This window comes from Pagrus major, chromosome 14, assembly GCF_040436345.1.
Source record: "Pagrus major chromosome 14, Pma_NU_1.0".
Lineage (NCBI taxonomy): Eukaryota > Metazoa > Chordata > Actinopteri > Spariformes > Sparidae > Pagrus > Pagrus major.
Window position 1 is genome coordinate 20,572,745 of NC_133228.1, and position 20,823 is coordinate 20,593,567.

General features: G+C 41.6%; 1 protein-coding gene across 4 annotated transcripts in view; it reads left to right on the forward strand.

Annotated features, from left to right (window-relative positions):
* ppp1r12a (protein phosphatase 1, regulatory subunit 12A) overlaps window positions 1–15,533 on the forward strand; it is a 49,127-nt gene extending 33,594 nt beyond the window's left edge. For 2 of the 4 annotated variants that reach the window (XM_073480530.1, XM_073480531.1), the window contains exons 12-26: window positions 13–126; window positions 1,323–1,475; window positions 2,828–2,992; window positions 3,185–3,355; window positions 4,984–5,074; window positions 5,545–5,724; window positions 5,819–5,987; window positions 7,320–7,441; window positions 7,592–7,657; window positions 8,882–8,898; window positions 9,003–9,120; window positions 9,246–9,350; window positions 9,446–9,493; window positions 10,507–10,557; window positions 15,144–15,313. In XM_073480530.1, the coding sequence (XP_073336631.1) occupies window positions 13–126; window positions 1,323–1,475; window positions 2,828–2,992; window positions 3,185–3,355; window positions 4,984–5,074; window positions 5,545–5,724; window positions 5,819–5,987; window positions 7,320–7,441; window positions 7,592–7,657; window positions 8,882–8,898; window positions 9,003–9,120; window positions 9,246–9,350; window positions 9,446–9,493; window positions 10,507–10,557; window positions 15,144–15,230 (1,657 nt within the window). In that variant the 3' untranslated portion in view covers window positions 15,231–15,313. Of the gene's footprint in view, window positions 1–12; window positions 127–1,322; window positions 1,476–2,827; window positions 2,993–3,184; window positions 3,356–4,983; window positions 5,075–5,544; window positions 5,725–5,818; window positions 5,988–7,319; window positions 7,442–7,591; window positions 7,658–8,881; window positions 8,899–9,002; window positions 9,121–9,245; window positions 9,351–9,445; window positions 9,494–10,506; window positions 10,558–15,143 lie in introns of all 4 variants that reach the window. The other 2 variants (XM_073480533.1, XM_073480532.1) reach the window with 2 other exon arrangements.
* Window positions 15,534–20,823: the final 5,290 nt, after the last annotated feature.

The window sequence follows — 20,823 nt, forward strand, 5'->3', positions numbered from 1 at the left end:
GTGGTTCCTCAGGGACTCTACTGCTCTGATACGTAGTGGCTCATACACCCGGCGACGCTGGGACGACGACCTGAAGAACAGCGAAGGAAGCGCCTCCACCAACCGAACCCCCAGCTACCAGCGCAGGTTAGCTTCTGCAGCGGCACAAATAACTGCCAAACCTCCATCGCTCATCAGATCTCTGTTCCATCCGATCTGATGTTTTTGTCCATTACAAGGTTGACTTGCATAGCTTTGGAGCTAGACAGCATTGATGGTTGTTTATCAATCATCTGCTGTACATTTCGCTGGATTATGTCATCAGAGATATGTACGTACATGCTTCTGTGCACAGCAGCAGCTACTGAGAAAGCAATGCAAATCAGCCCAACGCCTTTCTCTATCACTGCCACAGAGTCTGTTGCATGACTGTACCTGTCCTGTCAGGTTGTTGTGCCACTGAATTTTGCAATGTGTTACTCAGACATTTTAACAAGCCTATACCACCTGTTTGACTTGAGATAAATCAAATTCCCAGGCTTGTTAATGGCACAAAACCTAGACATGGACTGATGCTGCATGCGTGTCATATGGGGAAAATACTGGATACAAGCCTCCTCTTTAAAAGTTAAATGTAACCGTTATGTTTTCAAGGTTAGGAATATCACTGCATTCGAATATAGTCCTTGAGAAATGCTTTGATTTTCAACATAATCTGGTGTTTCATCCACACAATCACTCACTAAAACAAGAAAAGTTTACAGAGACTGTAAATGTTGTTGTTCGAAAATCTCATTTGCTATAGAAATTTAGATGTGATGATAAAGGGTTTTGAGTTTGTGAGTGTAGAGATACTATTGGATTATCTACTTTGAAAGGGTTTTAAAATATGCTTAAATTTACTTAATTTAATAATGTTGAGTATTTAACCATTGAAAAATGTATAAACCAACATCAGAGATGGGCACAGTTGCATCAAAGAGTATCTTTGTTACAAATTACAAATGGTTGCTTATCAAATATATCAAAATAAACACAAGATACTAAATAATTTGTCATTTAAAAAATACAAAAAGCCCTGGCGCTTATTGGACAAGTGCGCAATCAAAACTAATATCTGCAAAAAATATTATTTATTGTATCTCCAAAGTCAGTTCAACTCATGACCACTTTTCGTTGCTTTCAATCATCCAGTCAGCAGCCAGCCCCATGTGACATGTATGCACCAATACTGTGCGAAGCTTTAATAGTCTTGAATATGTATGTTTCTTTGACTGTATCTGTGTGTGTGCGCCTCCACCGCTAATATGCCTCTCTTGCCCACCCGCCTGCCAACACGCTAGCACGTCCCACACGCTAGCACTAGGGCGGAGCGGCAGCACGCGGGACGTGCCAGCCAAGTCTTCGTCCACCTCCAGCTTGGACCCTAACACCTGTAATACTAAACCCTGGCAGCCACCCACCTCCCACTACCAGTCTTACAGCATTTACCGAAGGTACTCCAGCCTCACCGGGGCACCTCCGTCTCTACACCCACCTGTCCTCTCTGAACATGTGTCTCTGCGCTGCTCAAGTGTCTACCATGTGTTTCGTCTTCATCTGGTTACATTTAATGTCCAAATGACTATTGAAAGAGAGATGATTGTTTTAGCCTCTGGATGACACCTCGTTCACCGGTCAACAATATCTCAATGCAGTTTTAAATGTTTTCTAAACAACCCAACCCTGCAAGTAAATGCAGGAACTTGTCATGCTGTTTCTTTGATACTGGACAGTCTTCTTTGCAAAACTTGAATACTGATGTCAACAATTGATACTGTGACCCTGCAGTACTGTCAATCAAAGTTTAATTTTCACAGAAACTTTTGTATTAAAACTGCACATAGGCTTTGCAAAAAAACGAAAACATTGATCCATTCAGTCATCTCACAGACACGGGTACTTTTTGCAAATCAACACAATCATGTCACTGTAGAGGGTTTCACTATATAAGTATTAAACCATAATGGGGTAGGCTTGATTGACATTTTAGTTTATAATGCATTCAGAGACGTCATTACTAACAGCAGGAACCCAAAATGCAATTTCAATGCTGTCATAGCTTGTTGATAACGAAACTGGCATTAAGTTTCAGTTGGAGACCTAATTTACCTATTGAGCCACAGACTACAGAAAATGACAGCTTAAGTAAACTCTAACTAGCAGTTACTCCAAGATGCACTGCTGAGTAGATATCAAAGATGCTAGCAAAGCAACACAGTACAGTAGAAACGTCAGACAGGTTGGACCACCATCTTTTACAAGTTTTCCGATTTCACATATATCTGCAGTGCAACTTAACGGCCAGTTTTGTACCCAGAAGTGACCGTTGTTGTTGCTGCGACATCGCAGGGATTCGGTCTATTCCAAAGAAAATGTATTAAAGAAGTAGTCAAACGAATTGCGACGGCAACTCATTTAATCCTTCGAAAAACTTAACAGCGCAACTATGCATCAAAAAATACTAGTACCTAGGTTTTTCTATCCTTGAGTTAACACTTTCGAAAAGTGCAATGGTAAAAATTGCAAATTGACAATCAATGAGTAAGACTATGGAACCCCGATCGGTACGTGGATCAGTGACAGGTGAATTACGTGAGTGTCAGATCAGTCCTAACTTTGATTCTTATTCATTTTAATCCTAATTTCATGCCGTCACAATTATTATACATGATGCATAAATATTTTAGCTCAAGACATCAAAACTATCTCTACTTAATAACCAAATAAATTATTGCAAATCAACTTTATAAACAATCTGTCTTAGTGTTTACTTAGCTGTGTTTATTTCCGACATTTTGTCCTCCAGCGGCTCTTTCGGCAGAAGACACGAGGACCTGAGTTCCTCGACCACCTCCTCCTCCACGACCACCACCACCTCCTCATCTGTTACCTCGCCCACAGGCCATCGCGGCCTGCTCTCCAGCCTGGGCTCCTCCTCCACCCGCACTGGCTCCACCAGTCTCACCAGCAGGTACATGCTTGTAGATATTCAACTAGTTTTGTAACTCAGAGGCTTTATTTTGCTTTCTTGTGAAAATTTGAAATATGTTCCTGGTGTTTTATCCTTTTTGTGAGCTCAAGCGGTATCTGCTTTTGCTTCTGCTCTGTGTCATGTTGACCAAGGTATTGTAAAGATGCTAACCGTGCAAGTGTGTGTGAACAGGTACTGGTCAGAGGAGAGTGCAGAGAGGGAAAAGGAGAAGGAGAAGGAGTCTGCTGCGGTCATCCCCACTATAAACACTGGCTCTACTACGACCACCACATCTACCACTACCACCACCGCTACATCTACCACTACCACCACTGGCACTGTCACTGGCTCTGAAAGACGCAGGTAACAGAAAACACCTTAATTGATTGGCAATTATTCCAATTAATAGTCAATAGAATATAAGCGTCCATGTGAAGGCAGCTAGTGTTACATGGATTTATTTGCTGATGCTGGCCTGTTATTAGATGTGAAAAAATTGTCAGCGTACAGTTATTAGCCTTAGATATGGTGGATATGATGCATTTTGTTTAATTACATACAATTGGTTCAGATTTTGTTAAACACGTTTGTTATTTTGGGTTTTAGCGTCCCATGTCTTAACATGAGTCAAAATCACTGGGAAAAACACAGAGTACTTAAAATGTTATCTTGCTTTATTCACTGTATTTATTAATGATATTTGTTTTTGTATATTCATGTCATTTTCAAGTTCAAATACTGTGGATATTGGAAAAAACATTTACTGTAAGCAGCTTCCAGAAATCTTGGCATCAACCTTAAAAGCTTCCATCAGTCCAACAATAATCCGGATGCATTTCCTCTGTTTGAGAACAGGGTGTGTGTGTGTGATCTTTAAATGTGTACACACAGTGTGGAGGTGAAGAGAGTTTGTCTGCATCCGTCTAGCGTGTCAGAGTGTGTCGCAGTGTGTCTGCACGCGTGTGTTGTGAGTGGGGTCAAGTGCGCGTCTTCCTGTGCTGAAATGAGCCACCTGTCGCGGTGGGAGCGGGGCAGGCCCGTTTCAGAGCCTGGACCGCTCCAGCAACTTCTCCTTATAAGGACGGTGGGCAGAAGCTGCACATTTTCTTCAAGGCCAAGGCTCCAGTCTGCACTGAATGAGTTCATACTTCTGTGTGGCCAACAGAGGCGTGCTACTCACCGAGAGAAAGTGCCAGAACAGCTCACTGTTTCAAACAGTGTTTTGGGCCTCATACTGCTATAACAAAGAGATCTGAAACCTCCGTTATCACAGTAACTTAAAGGTATAATATGCAACATTACTGTTTTAAAATGTCTAAAAATGACTAGACATGTTTTGAGTTGTGTTTTGTGGTTTCAAACAATGTTCAAACCCAGAGAAATCTGTAATTTTTGGTCCCACGAAAACACCAGATGACATGCAGAATGTGAGGAAGGAACTTGGCCAACAAGACTAAACAAAACATGAATAAAGCTTGGAGACAATTCCTCACCAGAGAACATTTCTAGCTGAATAACACGAGATGGAGTTTCATGAGCGATGGTTGTTGTCAAACCACATCTTTTGGTTTTGATTGTTTTGAGTGAGAGACGCCTCACAGCAGAAATGACAGACTGGGCATCAAACGTAGGTTTAAGGATGTTTTATCTTAGGTAACATTTTCCAGAAATTTCTGGCCTCGCATACATATTCATCAGAGAAAAGCAACCAACCTTTTCTCAAATGGAAAGCTGCTTCACATTTGTGCTCTTCCTCTAATATCAGCAGGCTTACTGTTGGAAGGTTTTCTCCACTGATGCTACAATTTAATATCCTCACTTTGCAGAATATATTGTGCAAGAGGAGAGCAATGTTTTCTCACTCTCCTAGCTAGTCCATTAATTTAGAGCAGCCTTGCTTCTGATCACAGCCAACCTCGTGTAACCGCAAGGCCCCATGAATATTTATAAAGAGATATTAACTTGTGTGTTTGTGTCTTCGTGTTCGCTAGGTCATACCTGACGCCAGTGCGGGACGAGGAGTCAGAATCCCAGAGGAAAGCTCGCTCCAGACAGGCTCGACAGTCAAGGAGGTCCACCCAGGTTAGTTAACCTACATCACCCTTGATATGTTGACACTTTAATCCCTCTATTGGACAGAAAAAGTCACAGTTTATGCAAAGTAACAGGACAGTGGTGTCCCCCGTCAGAATAAAATGTTAACAAATGGTGACATGTCGGTGTCTCTGGTTTGCATTATGGTTTTATAGCCACAGAGTGTTTATATAAATGTAGTTATCCTGGTTGAGACAGAACTGTCTGTGTACACAGGCAGCACTTAACGTCAAGCCTTTACAAAGAGCTGATTATTTTACAACCTGACAGAATATGAGCTTTGTCCTCTCATGAAAAACGACCAAACCTCACTGTACTCTAATTTATGACATTAAAATTAAACATTGTAAAACAACAAGTAGACTATTACATTTTTACTGCAGAGCTGAAGCAAATGCAAATAATATGTTTATAAAAGTTTATAAAATAATAAATAATATATTAATCTCTTCTTCCAGGGTGTGACTCTGACTGACCTGCAAGAGGCTGAGAAAACAATCGGCAGGACTCGTCCCATAAAGACCCGGGAGGAGGAGAAGGAGGAGAAAGAGAAGCAGGACAAGGAGAAGCAGGAGGAGAAGAAGGAGACGGAGACCAAGGAAGACGATTACCGATCGAAGTATCGCAGCTTTGAAGAGGTAAGTTACTCTTGAGTTTTTGTCTTAACTTTAAATATTTCACTGCACTGTCCCTCTTACAATGCCTTCTGTCTCCGTCCTCTCTTCTTACCAGCGCTACCGACCTTCGTCTTCCTCCTCCGCCATTTCCACAGCCAGCACTGCCTCCATCCCGTCCTACTCTAGCACCTCTTTGTCCTCCAGTTCGAGCTCCCTCAACAGGCCTAACAGTCTGACGGGCATCACCTCCTCCTATAGCCGTTCCTCCAGAGATACAGAAAAAGGTCAGTAACTCGTACTTTTTATCTCCATTCTGAAGGTAAATTAAAAACTGAAGATTCTTTAAAGTTTCAAATCTTCATCTTATCTGGACACAGCTCTTGTTTATGGCTATAGGGTGTAGGGGCTGTGTTGGTTGGGGAGTATTATGATAGGTACCAGTAAATCATGATATACGATCAAAGAAGTCCAGTAGGAGTAGCAGATTAAAACATCTAAAGGCTTATCAGACCAGAGAGAGAGATTTTATCTTTTATCACAGTGATGGTAAAGTAGAAAGTATTTTTACGGGCTTCCATTTAATTGTTTTGTCTTTGATGTTGAGCTATTTTGGACCCTGTCGAAATAAATCCACCTATACAATAAATGTCGACCTTGGTGATTGCCGTCAATAAGCTGGAATAAAGTATCTTCATTTTTTCACAATGAGCATGTGGATGCACGGTGCTGGTTTCTGTCTCCACAGGTCTACGTTCATACGAGCGACCTGCCACACTCTGATTAGGAGCATTGAGACAGAAAGGGATTGGGTTGCCTTTTAAATTAAGTAGCTCTTCTCGTAAACAATAAATCCATGAAGCATCCCTGGGAACATAGTAGGCAGCTTTAGTCCCTTCAACTGGAGGAAGGAAACACTGGCTGCTTTGTTCTCTCAGTTTCCTCTGAACTCGAGCCAAGTCCAGTCGTTGTCCTTGTGAAGAAGTCAAATTTATGATTGCCTTGTTTATCCCAGACTTTTACATTCTCGACTTTGAATTTCTTGTCAGGATTACTGTTTGACACTGTTGATGTAGAAATAAGGGTTAAGTTCAGGGTTTCCCCGGAGGATTTCAATGTCCCGGAGCAATTCTGGTCAAATATCATCTGTGTTTATTGAGCTAAAAAGATGTGAGTCTGTGACTTCAGACTCATCGACGTCACTGTCAGAAGACCTGCTTGTTTGCACTTTTTATTTATATCCATTTTTCACATCATCCACATTATAGGAACTGTGGACAAAAAAGCAAATAAGGGAGAGGAGGAAAAAACAAAAAAATAAACACAAGGTCCTGGGACAATCGGTAAATCGAGGGAAATTTTCCCAAAGGTTACACACATGACTATATTTATTTATTAAATTTGTCTGATTGGCTAAATAAACGCCATTTTCCCCAACCGCTTTTTTGATGGCCATGTCTGACGTCCATCAGTCGTCATTGTTTGCCGTTATGGTGGTTAGGCTGGTGAAACACGGACCAGAGATGTTCAAGGAAGGAAGGAAACAAATGTCATAATAATCATTTTAGTATCGTGGCAGCAATATGTGGCTAACTTCTGTCGTTCTTCTCGCTGGACAGAAATAGATAGAAAGGACGAGGAGAAGGAGGGAGAGGACAAGTCTCAGCCCCGCTCCATCCGGGATCGCAGGCGGCCCCGCGAGAAGAGACGCTCCACTGGGGTCTCCTTCTGGACCCAAGATGTAAGAGACTCTCAGAGATCACTTTTATATCCGTCATAAGTATTCCCAGCACTTGTGGTGAAGTGCAGGAGGTTATAAATGTTCTTCTTTGATCATTTTGATAAAAAAGCCTCAGGTCATGTGTAACCCTCCTGTCTTTTTTCATTCCAGGGTGATGAAAATGACCCTGACCAGCAGTCCGACTCGGAGGAGGGCAGCACCAAGGGAGAGCCACAGGTAACTCAACACACGGCAGAAAGTAGATAAAACTGACTTTTAAGCAGAAGCCCTCCAGCTAAAACCAAACCAGCCCTGTTGCTTCGCTTGTGTGGCACGACCTCCATTTGATTCTCGCCCCTCTGCACTTATTCTGCCCCCTCCTCATGTCTCATCTCATGAAGTCCAAGCAAATCCGGTAGTCTTTGATATTCACCACTCTGCCCTGTACAGCTATGATTTCCTTCCCTCATCTTCAGCCTTTGAATTTTTATTGCCCCCGTCCTCCCTCCCTTTTCTTTCTTCTGGCAATTGTCTGGTTGCTGGGGTGACCTTGCAAACCAAAACTCGCCCTGGCCACAAATCAACATGGTTTTATAAACATGCAAAGAAAAAGGAAGTCTGGATCTCTGGGGGTCAAAGCACACACACGAATGATGACATGAGATTGGAGAGACACTGTTCAAGCTTTATGTGCTCGTCTGTGCATATGAAGTCACTTTAAATGAGAACTTCAGCCGGTGATGAGCAGAAATGATGTGATGTAAGAAATGGATAAACCAGTCTTCAAATCCAATTAAACACATTGACTGAGTAAGAGCTGTGTTGTGAAAATATTGCTGGCCGGATGAACTTCCTGTTTGAATGGGAGTGTCTGTTTGCAGAGCAGACGGTAGAGCAAGACACACAGCTTTCACCCGTCATTTACAGTAGGACAGTATGAAGGGTGGAGCAGCAACAGTAAATAGGAAACGAGCAATTATCTCGGCATGGAGATGAAAAAGCATTCAGGAAAAGCTTTGGAGTGTCTTTCCTCTGCAGCCTGGCACTCTGGATTAAAAGCACCAACATGTAAAAACATCGTCCATGTCTCCTTTTCGTGCCAGTTCTGGCTGTTTATCTGCTCACTTGAACTGTATGTTGATCGTTCAGGGCGTCTTGACTCAGATTGTAGCATTGTTGTGTGGCCGACCTCTCAGGAAGCCGACTTCAATTTTAAAATAGCTGGAAGCCCGACCCTCCAACCTGACCTCCCTATCTGATATCTGGCCCCGCTCACTGGGGCGCTGCAGGCTTCGAAGGCGCAGTAGGCCCTGAGGCAGTGGCTGGCATGGCAGCTGCTTAGAAATAAGAGTGTGTGTGTGGGAGGCTGCAAGGAGTGAAGGTCAGGTGCTGTTTTTACAGAGAGAAGCTGTTTCATATTCCAAAACGTTAACCTCCACTTTCTTTTTTGCTTTCTTACAGAGTGACAGATTGTCCAGGTATGTTCATTTTATGTGCTTTCTTTCTTTATTATCCTTTCATACGTTTTCTGTGTCGCTCAACAATTAGATTTTTAAGTGGTTGCCTGTTATTCCTGTTGTAGGAACGAGGTCACTTCATCCTTAGATCGCAATGACACCCTTTCTAGCCGTAGCTACGGTGAGAGTCGGAGGACATACTCGAGCCGATTGGATAGAGACGACACCACTGATTATAAGAAGGTTTGTACTGAGCTGTGTACTAAACTTTTCTGGTTTTAATCCTGCAGTTTATCTTGTCAGATATGTCTGTGTTGGTTTGATTGCTGCACCTGTTAACTGTTGGATATGTCCGTCCCTCCTTTCAGCTCTACGAGCAGATCTTAGCTGAGAACGAGAAGTTGAAGGCCCAGTTACGTGACACAGACCTGGAGCTGGCAGACTTGAAGCTACAACTAGAGAAGGCCACACAGGTACGCTTGAGCTCACACTGCTCCCGCTGATCTGTGATTGATCGATTAGATGATTCCCGACAAGCCTACTCACTTTTATTTCTCTCTTTTTGCAGAGGCAGGAACGCTATGCCGACCGATCACAGCTTGAGATGGAGAAAAGGGTAATGATGGAACCAGTTTAATAACCCGACTTTGTTATAAATCTGACTGATTCTGAAAAAAAGATGTTTAACTTGTGTCTCAAGTTTTTCTCAAACGAAACCTAGAACTCAGACGTTATTTTGATCTTTAAACATGTTGGTAACACCACCGATGGGTTTATGTCTGAAGGTGACAAGCAGATCCCAATATCATCTGGGTGGTGGTATGATCTTAACCTGAGTTTTTATATCAGTCTACTCTCTGCTGCTGGCTGTCGTGTCACACACGCCCTTGTAGCCGGGGTCAAAAGGGACTTCCTCCCTCCTCCTCGCCACCCAGAACACTGCTACCTTCTCTCTCACCTGTTTTTGAACCTCAGAGGCAGCGTGTGGTCACTTCTTCTTCTCAAGACTGCTTACTTTGTTGTTTTTGAGTGTTGTGTGAAAGTGTGTTTATCTGAATTTTCGCTGGATTGTAGAACAGTTGTAGATTGTTAAATTGCCGTTGAAAGAACCTGTGCATGTGTGTGTTTTCATGATTTTTTCCGTGCTCATCTGGCGTCTTCATCTGCAGCTGTGTAGCCATGAAATTAACCCCTGGATTTGCAAAATTCATCCATTATTCTTAAGTCCATTCTCCATCTTCCTCCATTTATCTTCACATCCTTTGATAATACGAGAATGTCCTTTTTTTGCTCCAAAAAAGACATTCTCCCCCTCTGTGTCCATGAGTCATTTCATTAACATACCATCCAACACAACCTCTAAACATCTACATCCCCACTTCTTAACTCATTCCTTCCTTTGAATTATGTATAGATGTAAGTCTGAACTGGCTGTTGTTTGTAGACGCCTCACAAGTCATGCGTGTGTTCAAGTGTGTGTTTGTGTGTGTTTGCGATCGCTTCACCCTCACCGTCTTCCACACCTTTTTTTATTTTACGCAGTGTGTGTAGAGCCTGAGCCAAAAGAAGTGTGTTTACAGCTCTCTATAAAAACGCCCCGAGTTAACCCGCCTTTCCTCCACCCCGCAGGAAAGAAGAGCTCTAGAAAGGAAGATTTCTGAGATGGAGGAGGAACTTAAGGTACCACCACCACACACACACACATACACACACACAGTGTTTCATATTCTCTGTTCATGTAGATTTTGGTTGAGAAGATTTCCATTAATGGAGTCAGCATCACAGCGAGTGTGTAGGTGGTACTTGTGAGTTCCAGCATAGTGCTAACAGCTGTCACTTCAGTCTATGAGTGTCCTTTTATATCTAAATCTGTGACACTCAGTGGATTTGGTTTAATAGGGCTGGTGAGTCATCTCAAATGATTTTCATGGTTTTTGCAGTTACATCTAATCTGTATGATGACATTGTACTCAACAAAGGATCTGGGAACACAGTGAAATCATTACAGTGATCATTCTGATTTATCTAAACCCCTTTTATTTATAGCTTGTCCAGTTCTCAGCTTAGATTGTTGTCGTTGTTGTTGTTGTTATTATTATTATTGAGAATAGGAATTGGGTTACTATGCATTTCTGAATTTGAGGTAGTGTGTCTGTTAGCAGGAGTTGCTCATTCCCTCACAACTGTAGTTATCGCTGTTTCCCAATGTCTCTTAAGCAGCTGAGAAAACTGGCTCGTCTTACCAACAAAGGGAGTCCAACACATATCCCTTTGTTTGGCTTAAAAGCATCCTCCTCTCTGTACCACATGCCTCAGAAGCTTGAAACAAATTTCGCCAGCTAGCTAGGAAGCTAAGGAAGCACAAAAGGAAACAACAGCACAGTTGAAAGAAACACAATCACAGCAGCCAGAAAAGAAACATTGCTGACACTGGTTTATTAAGACGATAACTTAACTACAGAAGTATAGACATAATGGATGAAGATGGCATTTTTAAATAACCTGTATGTGCATCATGTCTGTTTCTCATGAGCCATCAATAAAGGACAGACATATGTTTATATATACGTAGCTGACAAAGACATCAAATACAATATTTAGTGTATCAGTGTCATAAAAGCTTCATTTGTCCACCTTCTCTCACACTCGCACAGTCTCCTGTCAGGCTGTTGAATCTGTCAGAATGATTTTCTCTGACTCATGACACGATGACACCTTAAACTCACGGCTGCTTGTTTCTGCACGATTTCGATGATTCTCGTTAAATTGTTGGCAGCAGAACACGTCACACAAACAGTCAAGACAAGTGACTAAACACCAAGGCTGACGAATTCTTGGTGTCTTGAACTGACACCAAAGACGAAAGCTGACTGCGTGGCCAAAAAACTGCACTTAAACACAATGTAAAGACTACAGCAGACAGCCAACTAGCTTGTACATTCTGTGCCTTCATGAGAGGAAATGCCTCTCCATACCACAAGGTGGTGGTAGTATGGAATCAGACAGAAACTCACCTTGACACCGTCAGTCAGGGCCTTAAAAGACACTAAATGGACTTGAGGAAACTCATACTAGCAACATTCAGGCTTCAGACAGCTGCTGACAGAGGTTATCTTTCTTATGTTGTAACATGTAAATGTATACTCGCTGAATGTCTTACAAACTCCTCTATGGGACGTCACCTGTGTCCCCATCTTAGCCTCCTTCTACACCTGCTAAATGTGGACTTGTGCATCTCTTATTCAGTTCAGGGCACATCTCAGGTCAGCTGTTATAATCCATGTCGACAGAACATTTAAGCTCTTCTATCGAGTCGGCCAATTACGTGTTCCTCTTCGAGAAAATTTAGGAGGAGAGAGAGAAAGAAAAATCCATTAATTCCTAGTAAGCAAGTGTTGTTCCCATGGCTGTGATAACAAAGTGTGTTTATTTTTAGGTGGCAGCCAGCTGGCTGATCTTATCAGTGTCACTTTTCCATTCTATCTACAAGCATCACGCTGAAGCAGAAAAAAGCTCTTAATCATTCCTTCGGTTTCCAAAATCTGTCCCCATTTTCTAACAGTCTTCCTTTTCTGTTTTCCCTTTTTCCTTCTCTTCCTTCGGCCCCTCTTCTCTATTAATTTAATTGTCCTGTCTTTCATTAATCTTCTTCTCTTGAAACACATACTCTCCTCTTCTGTCATCCTTTCACTCCCTCTCTCTTCTCTTTGTTTTCCTGTGTTGTGGTTGTTGTTTTCCCCCTCCTGCAGAACCTCCCCCAGGTAAAGCAGGTTCAGGCCCTGCGGCAGGTTAAAGAGCGGCTGCAGGCTGAGAACCGGGCCCTGTCCCGCGTGTTGGCAAAGCTCTCGCAGTCCGCCTGCAGCCAGCTGCCCACCGTCGACCTCTAAAAGCCACGTCCGTCTGTCCACCACCATCTCCTCTTCCTCCTCACTTTCCCCCCTCTTCCCAACCCCATTCTTCTCATGCTCCATTCGTGCTCTGCCCGCACCCATAGACAGGCAGGTGCCCAGCCGCCCAACCACCACTGGTTTTGTAAACTCCCCTTTCCGTCCCCCTCTGCCTCCCCAGAGCTTTTGGTTTTCAGAGTGGGGAGGGTGTCTTTCTTTACAACAGGACACTCTCCGCTTACAGTACAAAAACCCGAAAACATGTCAAACTAAATAATGGTTGGAGATGAAGCTCAGGTAAGTATGAGTAAAAAGCCAGTAGGTGTCTAAATTGACTTGATTTTTATAAAACACAAAGTGCTGTAAAGGAGAGTGCCCTCTGTAGTTTTAGTTGTGACGCTCCCGTCAGAAGGAGCTCAGTTGTTCAGTTTGGCTTGTTCTGGCTTCTTTGCATGAAGTGGCTTCCTTTTTTTGGCCCCAGTCTTCAGAGAGTGAACCTTTTTTTTCTTTACTCCCCAACTTTGAATTCTGATTGACATCAACAAACGTTGAAGTCTGCATGCACCAGCAGGTTTATGTAGGAACAGGTTGTGTCTGATCAGTATCAAGTTTGAAAGTAACTCCCTGTACTTTTAAACAAACAGTTGTTGTCATCTGTAATGAAAAGTTTGTTTTTAAGGGAATTAAAGTGTCTTGTTGGAGTCTTCTACCACCACAGCTTCTGCACATGTTTTTTAAAGAAGAAAGTCAGTTTACATATTTGTATCTGTAATCATCTAGTAGGATTTTCACTAACTTTTATGCTTTTATTGTTTAGAGTTTTGTTCAGTATTATACAGCAATCCTGCAAATGTTAAACTTTAAGAATTTACCCACCATAAACATACAAAACCAGAAGTTAAGAAGCATTACCGTTGAAACTATGGAACCTGGCAGGTGTCATGAAGAGGAAACAGTCTCAGTTTTAAACTGATCCCTCTATGTGACCAACGTAAGCAAACAAGACCGTTAAGGCCTTAAAGCAACAGAATGTAACTTCCTGGAGGATGATGAGTGATCGTTGTGCAGGTTTTGGCGACCTGTGGACGAGACTCAACAAGCAACTGTCTTCCTCCAGGAAATTAAGTTTTGTGGCTTTGATATACACAAATGGAACAGAGCACAACATGAAAACAATTCATTATGACCTGCTAGTGTTTCCTTTTAGAAATCAGTGTAGTTTCATCTTGTCTAAAACACAATCAATTGCCCAAACTGTGTATTACTGTGTAGCTGTATCAACATCCAGTGTAGCATCACAGCAGCATAATGATCGAATGAATTTGTAGGCACCTCAGTACCAAAACACAGCAGCTAGCCTAATGCTAACACTCTGAAGAGCTAAAACAACACAGTAACTTAAAGTCCAGCTGTTATACTTGAGAATTTTATCATTTTAAAGAGCATGATATTCTTATATTTATATAAAAACAAGATGAGTTACTCCTGACACCTGCCAGGCTCTGTAGGAGACCATACAATGAGGATTTTTCAAATGTATATGCCCTAGAACAAATAACAGGGTGTCTGCAGGTCCTTTTTAAAATGTCTTAAACTCAATTTTATAAATATTAGACCTGATTAAATACTCTTACATTTGAATTTGCGAGGTCTAAATAGCCACAAACCTTTTATCTAATTTAAATTATCCGTCTATTAATGTCTTTTTTTGTCAAAATGAGTCCCTCTTCTGCGTTAAAGTCCACATTTGTGATGTTACAAATCTTTAAACCTTAAATACTTACTTATACTTGCACAAAATATACAGTAGATGAAGCTAACTCAGTCTTATAATGGCATTCCTACACAAAACCTACCTCAGCACAGAACCACACATACACTTTACACTTGCCTGCAGGGATTATACAGCGAAAAATCAGTGTTAAATGTGGTTAAAAATCATCTAGAAAAGCTCTTCTAAAGAATTAAATGTACGCGTCCGACACCTGTAGACACCCTGAGTGACCAACAAATAAAACGGTGACTTTTATTTGTCTCTGCTGTGTTACTGTTGTGGCTGCCGGTGAGCAGCCGTTGAGATTCTGCATGGCTTTTCTCAGGATCTTGTGGCCTGTGGTGTGCCCGCTTTTTTTTACTTCTCTCTCTCCTGACTTGGAACGAGAACTTTAAAAAAAAAAAAAAAAAAAAAGAAAAGGAGAAAACAAAAGTTGAGAGATGCTGTGTGACTTCAGGCTGCAATTAACAATTTGTTTAAAAGAAAAACTGGCCTGGCTGGTTTGTCGACATTGTGTATCTGTCAAGACTTGTCTAAGCCTTCTCTCTCTCTCTCTGTCTATGTCTCTTCCCACCTTCCCTTTTTCCTTTTTTCTTCCCTTTCAGACGCTCCCAGACTTGAAAGCAGACAACCAGAGACTAAAGGACGAGAACGGAGCGCTCATTCGAGTCATTAGCAAGCTTTCCAAGTAGAACAGATACCCCCGCCCGCCCACCCCGTCTTCTGCACCCCCTAGTCCCCCATGGCAGTGACTAATGGAATTGCACATTTAGATATTAATTGCAACAGACATCAGAGACAAGACTCCTTTTTTTCTTTTTTTCTTCTTTTTCTCCTCCCTTTTTGCAACCACCACCACCACCACCACTACCACTACCACTACCGCAGCATCCATCCATCCATCCATTCACCTCCCTCCCTTCTTCCCTCCCTCCCTCCCTCCCTCCTAGACTTATAACCCACGTGTGGCTGCTGTCCCGATTAGAAGTTTACAGAGCAAAAAAAAAAAAACCAGGAGAAAGGGTTGCGTGATCCGCATGTTAAAAGCATCGTGGGCGGGGAAGCCTGAAAACTATTTAACCAATAAGCCTTAGTTGTACATAAAGAGAAAAAATGCATCGATCTCTTCTCTCTCTCTCTCTCTCTCTCTTCTCTCTCTTGGCTATCACTGAAGAAGATATTATCCAACACCTGATTTTTATTTTATTTGTGCCACAATCTCTCTGATGTTTTTTTTTTTTTCTCCTCCTCTCTCCTCTATCTCTCTCTCTCTCTCTTGTGTAAGTGTGCTGTGCAGTTTCCTCCCTTAAAAAACAAAAGTGCCACTTCTGCCCCCCCATCAGCTCCTCGTGGCCCCACACAGATCACACCAACGCACACACACACGCAATCTCCCTCTCCATTTTTTTTTTTTTTTTTTTTTGTACCTCTGTGTCTTCCTCCAAGAGGGAAATGTTTTTTTTTTTGTTTTTTGAATCTCGCTTTAGCGAAAACGAGGCGGACCTGGTGGAATTTAAGCTTTCACTGTATGTGCAATATGCATTTCTTTTCTTTTTTTTAATGCTTTAATGATGAGTCCATCACACACACACACGTAGGATTTTTTCACTCTTCCACCGCTTCCATCGCTCACCTTCCTCCTCCTCTTTTTTTTTTTTGTTTTTTTTTTTTTTTTGTTTTAAGTTTGTAGTGTAGTCAGTTTATACTCTGTATTTCTCACTTTGTTTTAGCAGGTACTGAGTGATGCTGTATATACCTGTATGTATTTGTTTGAGACCAGCACATGGCATGCGTTTATGGTTCCCGTCTGTTACTATTAAAAAGTATACAAATTCCAGAGGACAAAAAGGTGTGTTTTAATTATTTTATAGTCTAAAGACATTGGATACAGTGCAGTTAGAGGCCTACAGCTGGCAGTGTTCAGTGCTTTTTTTTTTTTTTTCTTTTTTCCAGTTTAAAAATAAGTGTTCACATAAATTGTGAGATATAAAAAAAAAAAACAGAATAATCGCTTCACTACATTTCACTTTCATTGTATTCAGTATCTTGGAAGAGTGCTGTTAATTTTGTTTCCCTTTTTTTTTTTTTTTTTTTTTAAAGCTGTAGTATTATAGCCGAGGTGTTGTCACTAAAAAAAAAAAAGAAGAATATCTTAGGTATCGCTAACCCAGTTCCTTTTTATGTCTACATGCACTGTCAATGCCATGTGAGGAGTCTTGATGTCAGGTTTAAAGCAAAAATCGCCACCATCGGATATTTCATGCATCTGAAGACGTTTTATGCATTTCAGTGGCCTTTTTAAGGATATTTTAGTCAAAGAAGAAGTAAAAGAAAAAAAGTCACTGCAGATGGACTGATGGCCATCTACTCTGGTTTTTTGTTTTTGTTTTGTTTTTCTTTATTATTTTTTTTTTTCCCGTCATCTTGTAAAATAGGTGTGTGGCTTAATACATGCAAGCTGTGCTGTGACTACCAACCACTGAAGAGTTCATTAAAAATAAACTTGTACATTGTAAAGTTCCCACGTCTCATTATTTTTTATCTTTTGTCTGAGTTATTTAAATGTTATTATAAGTCATTGAAAGGTCTTGAATAAACACATTTTGCGAAAGGACGGAAATGTAACTTTTCATATTTCCTTTTAATGGTCGTGAGCTTCTGCTAGTTTTCATTATAAATATTCTCAGTGTTGTGATCGTAATTTATCTTGATCCATGCCTCAAACTAGACTGGTTTGGGTCCTTGAATTTGAGGGAATTGGGGCTGGAAAGTCCTTAAAGTCCTTGAATTTGAGGTTTAAGATGATGTGGGGTTGAAATCTTTTCACACGACTGAATTGAAAGGTTTATTCAGGTTTTATAGTCACATTTCAGTTTGAATTTTAATTTCGTGGCGTATTTTATAATGTTTTTATGACGAGGTTTGTTGCTAACTCTTTGTTGATGCTGCCTTTCTTGGCTGTGACAATTGAAAACAAGCTTTTAATCCTAGTGAGGCTTTCTTGGTAGTTAAATAAAATCTGAGACATAATAAAACCTCAGAGACGACTGCCTCCGGGCTGAATAAAAACCTGTTTGTGGTTCTCATGGCATTGAAAACCATAAATATCCTCTGTTTCTCTGGATAATCAACCCTCACTGTGAATTACTGTTGTTTTAAAGGGACTACTCCTTTAGTAGGAGACAAAAAATGAGTGTGATACACCTATTAACTAAAGTTTTAATTAACTATAAATGTAACCTTTTATAACGATGGCTAAAACTCAATAAACACCCGCATGGCTCCACAAGACGAGGGCTAAAAGAAAATACTCTTATGATTTAGGTGAACTGGCCCTTTAAGGCTGTTATAAGCTTGTAACCGATCATATATAGCTATAAAAATGAAGATTAAGGTTGTATCTTTTACTTTAAATACACCTCCTCCAGCTCTAACAGGAGGTAGACAGCTGCTACTCTCCATCATACCAGTAGATGGTGCACAGCTTTGCACACTCAGGTGCATTTCCCATCATTTTACTGCACTGGAGGGATTTTTTAGAGCCTTTCTGTTCTCCTCACGCTGAACTGGACATGCAGAGATGAGAGTCACGAGTCCTCTTCAGCTGCTTTAGCTTCACTTTACAGTGTTAAACATCTTGAACTCTGAATCATCAGACCTTCTCGACTATCCTTCCTCTTGACTGCCTCTTGACATCCCGTTTGCAGCTGTACATCAACAATAAAACGCTGACTCTCTCTTCTCCCTTTTTGTTTTCACATCCTGTCCTCCCTGAGCTGAGATAACATGCACACACGACCATAAAGCGACAGATTACGAGCGTGTTTTCTGCCACTTCCACCTCCTAAATAGATCAGATTCCTCTTTATGTGATTTATTTGACCCTGATTGTGGAACTAACTTCACTGTAAGCTCCAGTTTTTATGTCTCTGGTTGTGACTTGCTCTTTAAAACCTGTGATGAAGCGCTCCAATCTTCAGATTAAGCTTCGGGGATCAGCCGTGGTATCTGCAGTAATTGCCGCAAGTCATGCAAGTCTCTGGCTCCTCTTGTTTTCCATTGCCTCAGCGTGGTTGAGAAGTCTGGTTTGTGTCGGACGTGCTTCTTCAACCAGCTCAGGCTGAAGGTCTTCATCAGGATCCTTGACAGAGGAAGAAAAAGATGTGAAAGACGGATTCAAGGCCCTTTTAAAAGTCGCACCGTGAAATTATAGGAGCAAATGGTTTGAGTTAGAGCTGAGAGGCAAAGAGGGGCGACACCAGGCTGATGTTCAACCTGCGTTTCATCTCACGTCTGTTGTAAAATGATGAATGTTGCTCAGCCGGCTTTCATCTACACTTCAGCTCGTTCATATGCAGACGCTTCACTCTGAACCAGAAATCTCAAAAGACACATCAATGCCAGCAGCTCTGTAAGGCTGCACTTAGATACAACAGTGTTAAAGGACAAGTTCAACGCAAAAATGAAAATTCAGTTGTTATCTCCTCACCCTCATGCTGATGGAAAGTCGGGTGAGGTTTCCACGTAATGCGCTAAACATCTCTGGAGCTTCACGGCAAAACAGCGATGCAGCGTTCTCCTGAACAACTGAAGTAGATGGGGACTTGTTTTAAAACTTAAAAAAAACAACTGAGGAAACATAATTGATTTAAGAAGATGTTATTTACACCTCTGACATGTGTCAGTCACTTCAGACAGGGTGTGAGCTCACACTTTTCAGCTTAAACAGGGTGTAAATAATGTCTTATAGTGTCATTTTCAAAGAGGTTGTGAGGTTTTGTGCATTTGAATGCATGAAAGTGGCCGCAACTATTGCAAATTTGCACGTGTATGTTGTTCCCATTCCTCTTCTTTATGCTGCAACGTTTTTCTTGATCAATTATTTACTCTAAAGTGCCTTAATCGCAGGCAACTGGATGTCTCACCTCTCGTCCACGAGGCTTCTCCAGTTATTTATTGATTATTCTTTAACTGTTGTGAGACAAGTTAGTCAAATAAAGGCACACAGTGAGACAACAGTGTCTGTGAGTATACATAAAATGTATGTATGTATATGAAAGATGAAGGAGTGTATAATAAATGTTATAAGATATATAATATACTGTATACTGCAGGAACAGACGGGCTTAAGTAGGCAATTAATCACAAAATTACAGCAAAACACCATTTTTCTGTTGTAGCTTTGACCAACAAGTAATATTTTGTGTTTTGGCTGGATGTCATCGATTTACAGAAGTGTTACCACACAAAGAGGACATATTCAATGTGGCCAAAAGTATGTGGACACACCCCTCCGCATGCATACTTTTGGTCTGCTGCTAATTTTTATGGTTTTGTTTGGTTCCTTAATCTCGAGCGTACCACAACATTTGAGACAAACAGTGAGCATCCATCTTCACGACAGCAGCACAGAGCCCTGACCTCAACCCTCATCCAATGTACTGACGCTTTCGTGGCTGAATTGGAGAAAATTCCAGCAGCTAGATTCAGAAAATCTCAGGAAATCTGCAGGAAATTGGAAATAAAATATATCTTTTTTAAGAAGGTATTACTTGTAGATCACTGAGGCATTAGCAATGTGACCAGTAATAAATCTCAGCAGGAGCTCTGGAGACCTAAAAATAATTCTGGTGATTGCTGGCTGTTCTCTCTGATTCCTGACAGCAGCTCCACCGTCGGATGACGTGCTGCGCTTTTCTCGGTTGGAAATCATCCATAAAGAAGGAATTAGATCTTGGCAACTCGCTGTCACACACAGAGACGCTCTCTCTCATCCCTCTCCTCGCTCGTTTTCATTTCCACCACGGCCTAATCTCCCCCTCTTCTCTTCTCTTCTCTACCGTAAAAAGTGCAGCAAGCCAAACAAACCTCCTCCAGCTGCAGTTTTTAAAACCCACACGAGACACACTGGATGAGCTGAAAGCCCACAGCAGCCAGCGCAAACAGCAGCAGGGGTTTCTCTCCGATGACAAACAGTGACAAATGGAGGCGTCCCGGTGAAGTGACAGCTCGAGTCTGTCTCTGAAACAAAGACAAACACGCTCAGTTAGAGGAGAGTGATTCAAAGCTGCAGTGGAGTGGTGTGGATAAATCTAGAAGAGAGGATGCAGAGACGCCTCTGACTTAAATATCCTGCACTGAGAGCTGGAACAGGCACATTCAGGAGGTTAAAGGAGGAGAGTAGAAGTCCTTAATGATCATGAAATAGTAGAAATTGGTTTCCAGCTTCCCAAAATGTGCAGCTTTTCTCTGTTTTATGAGTGGAAATTTAACATCTTTTGATTT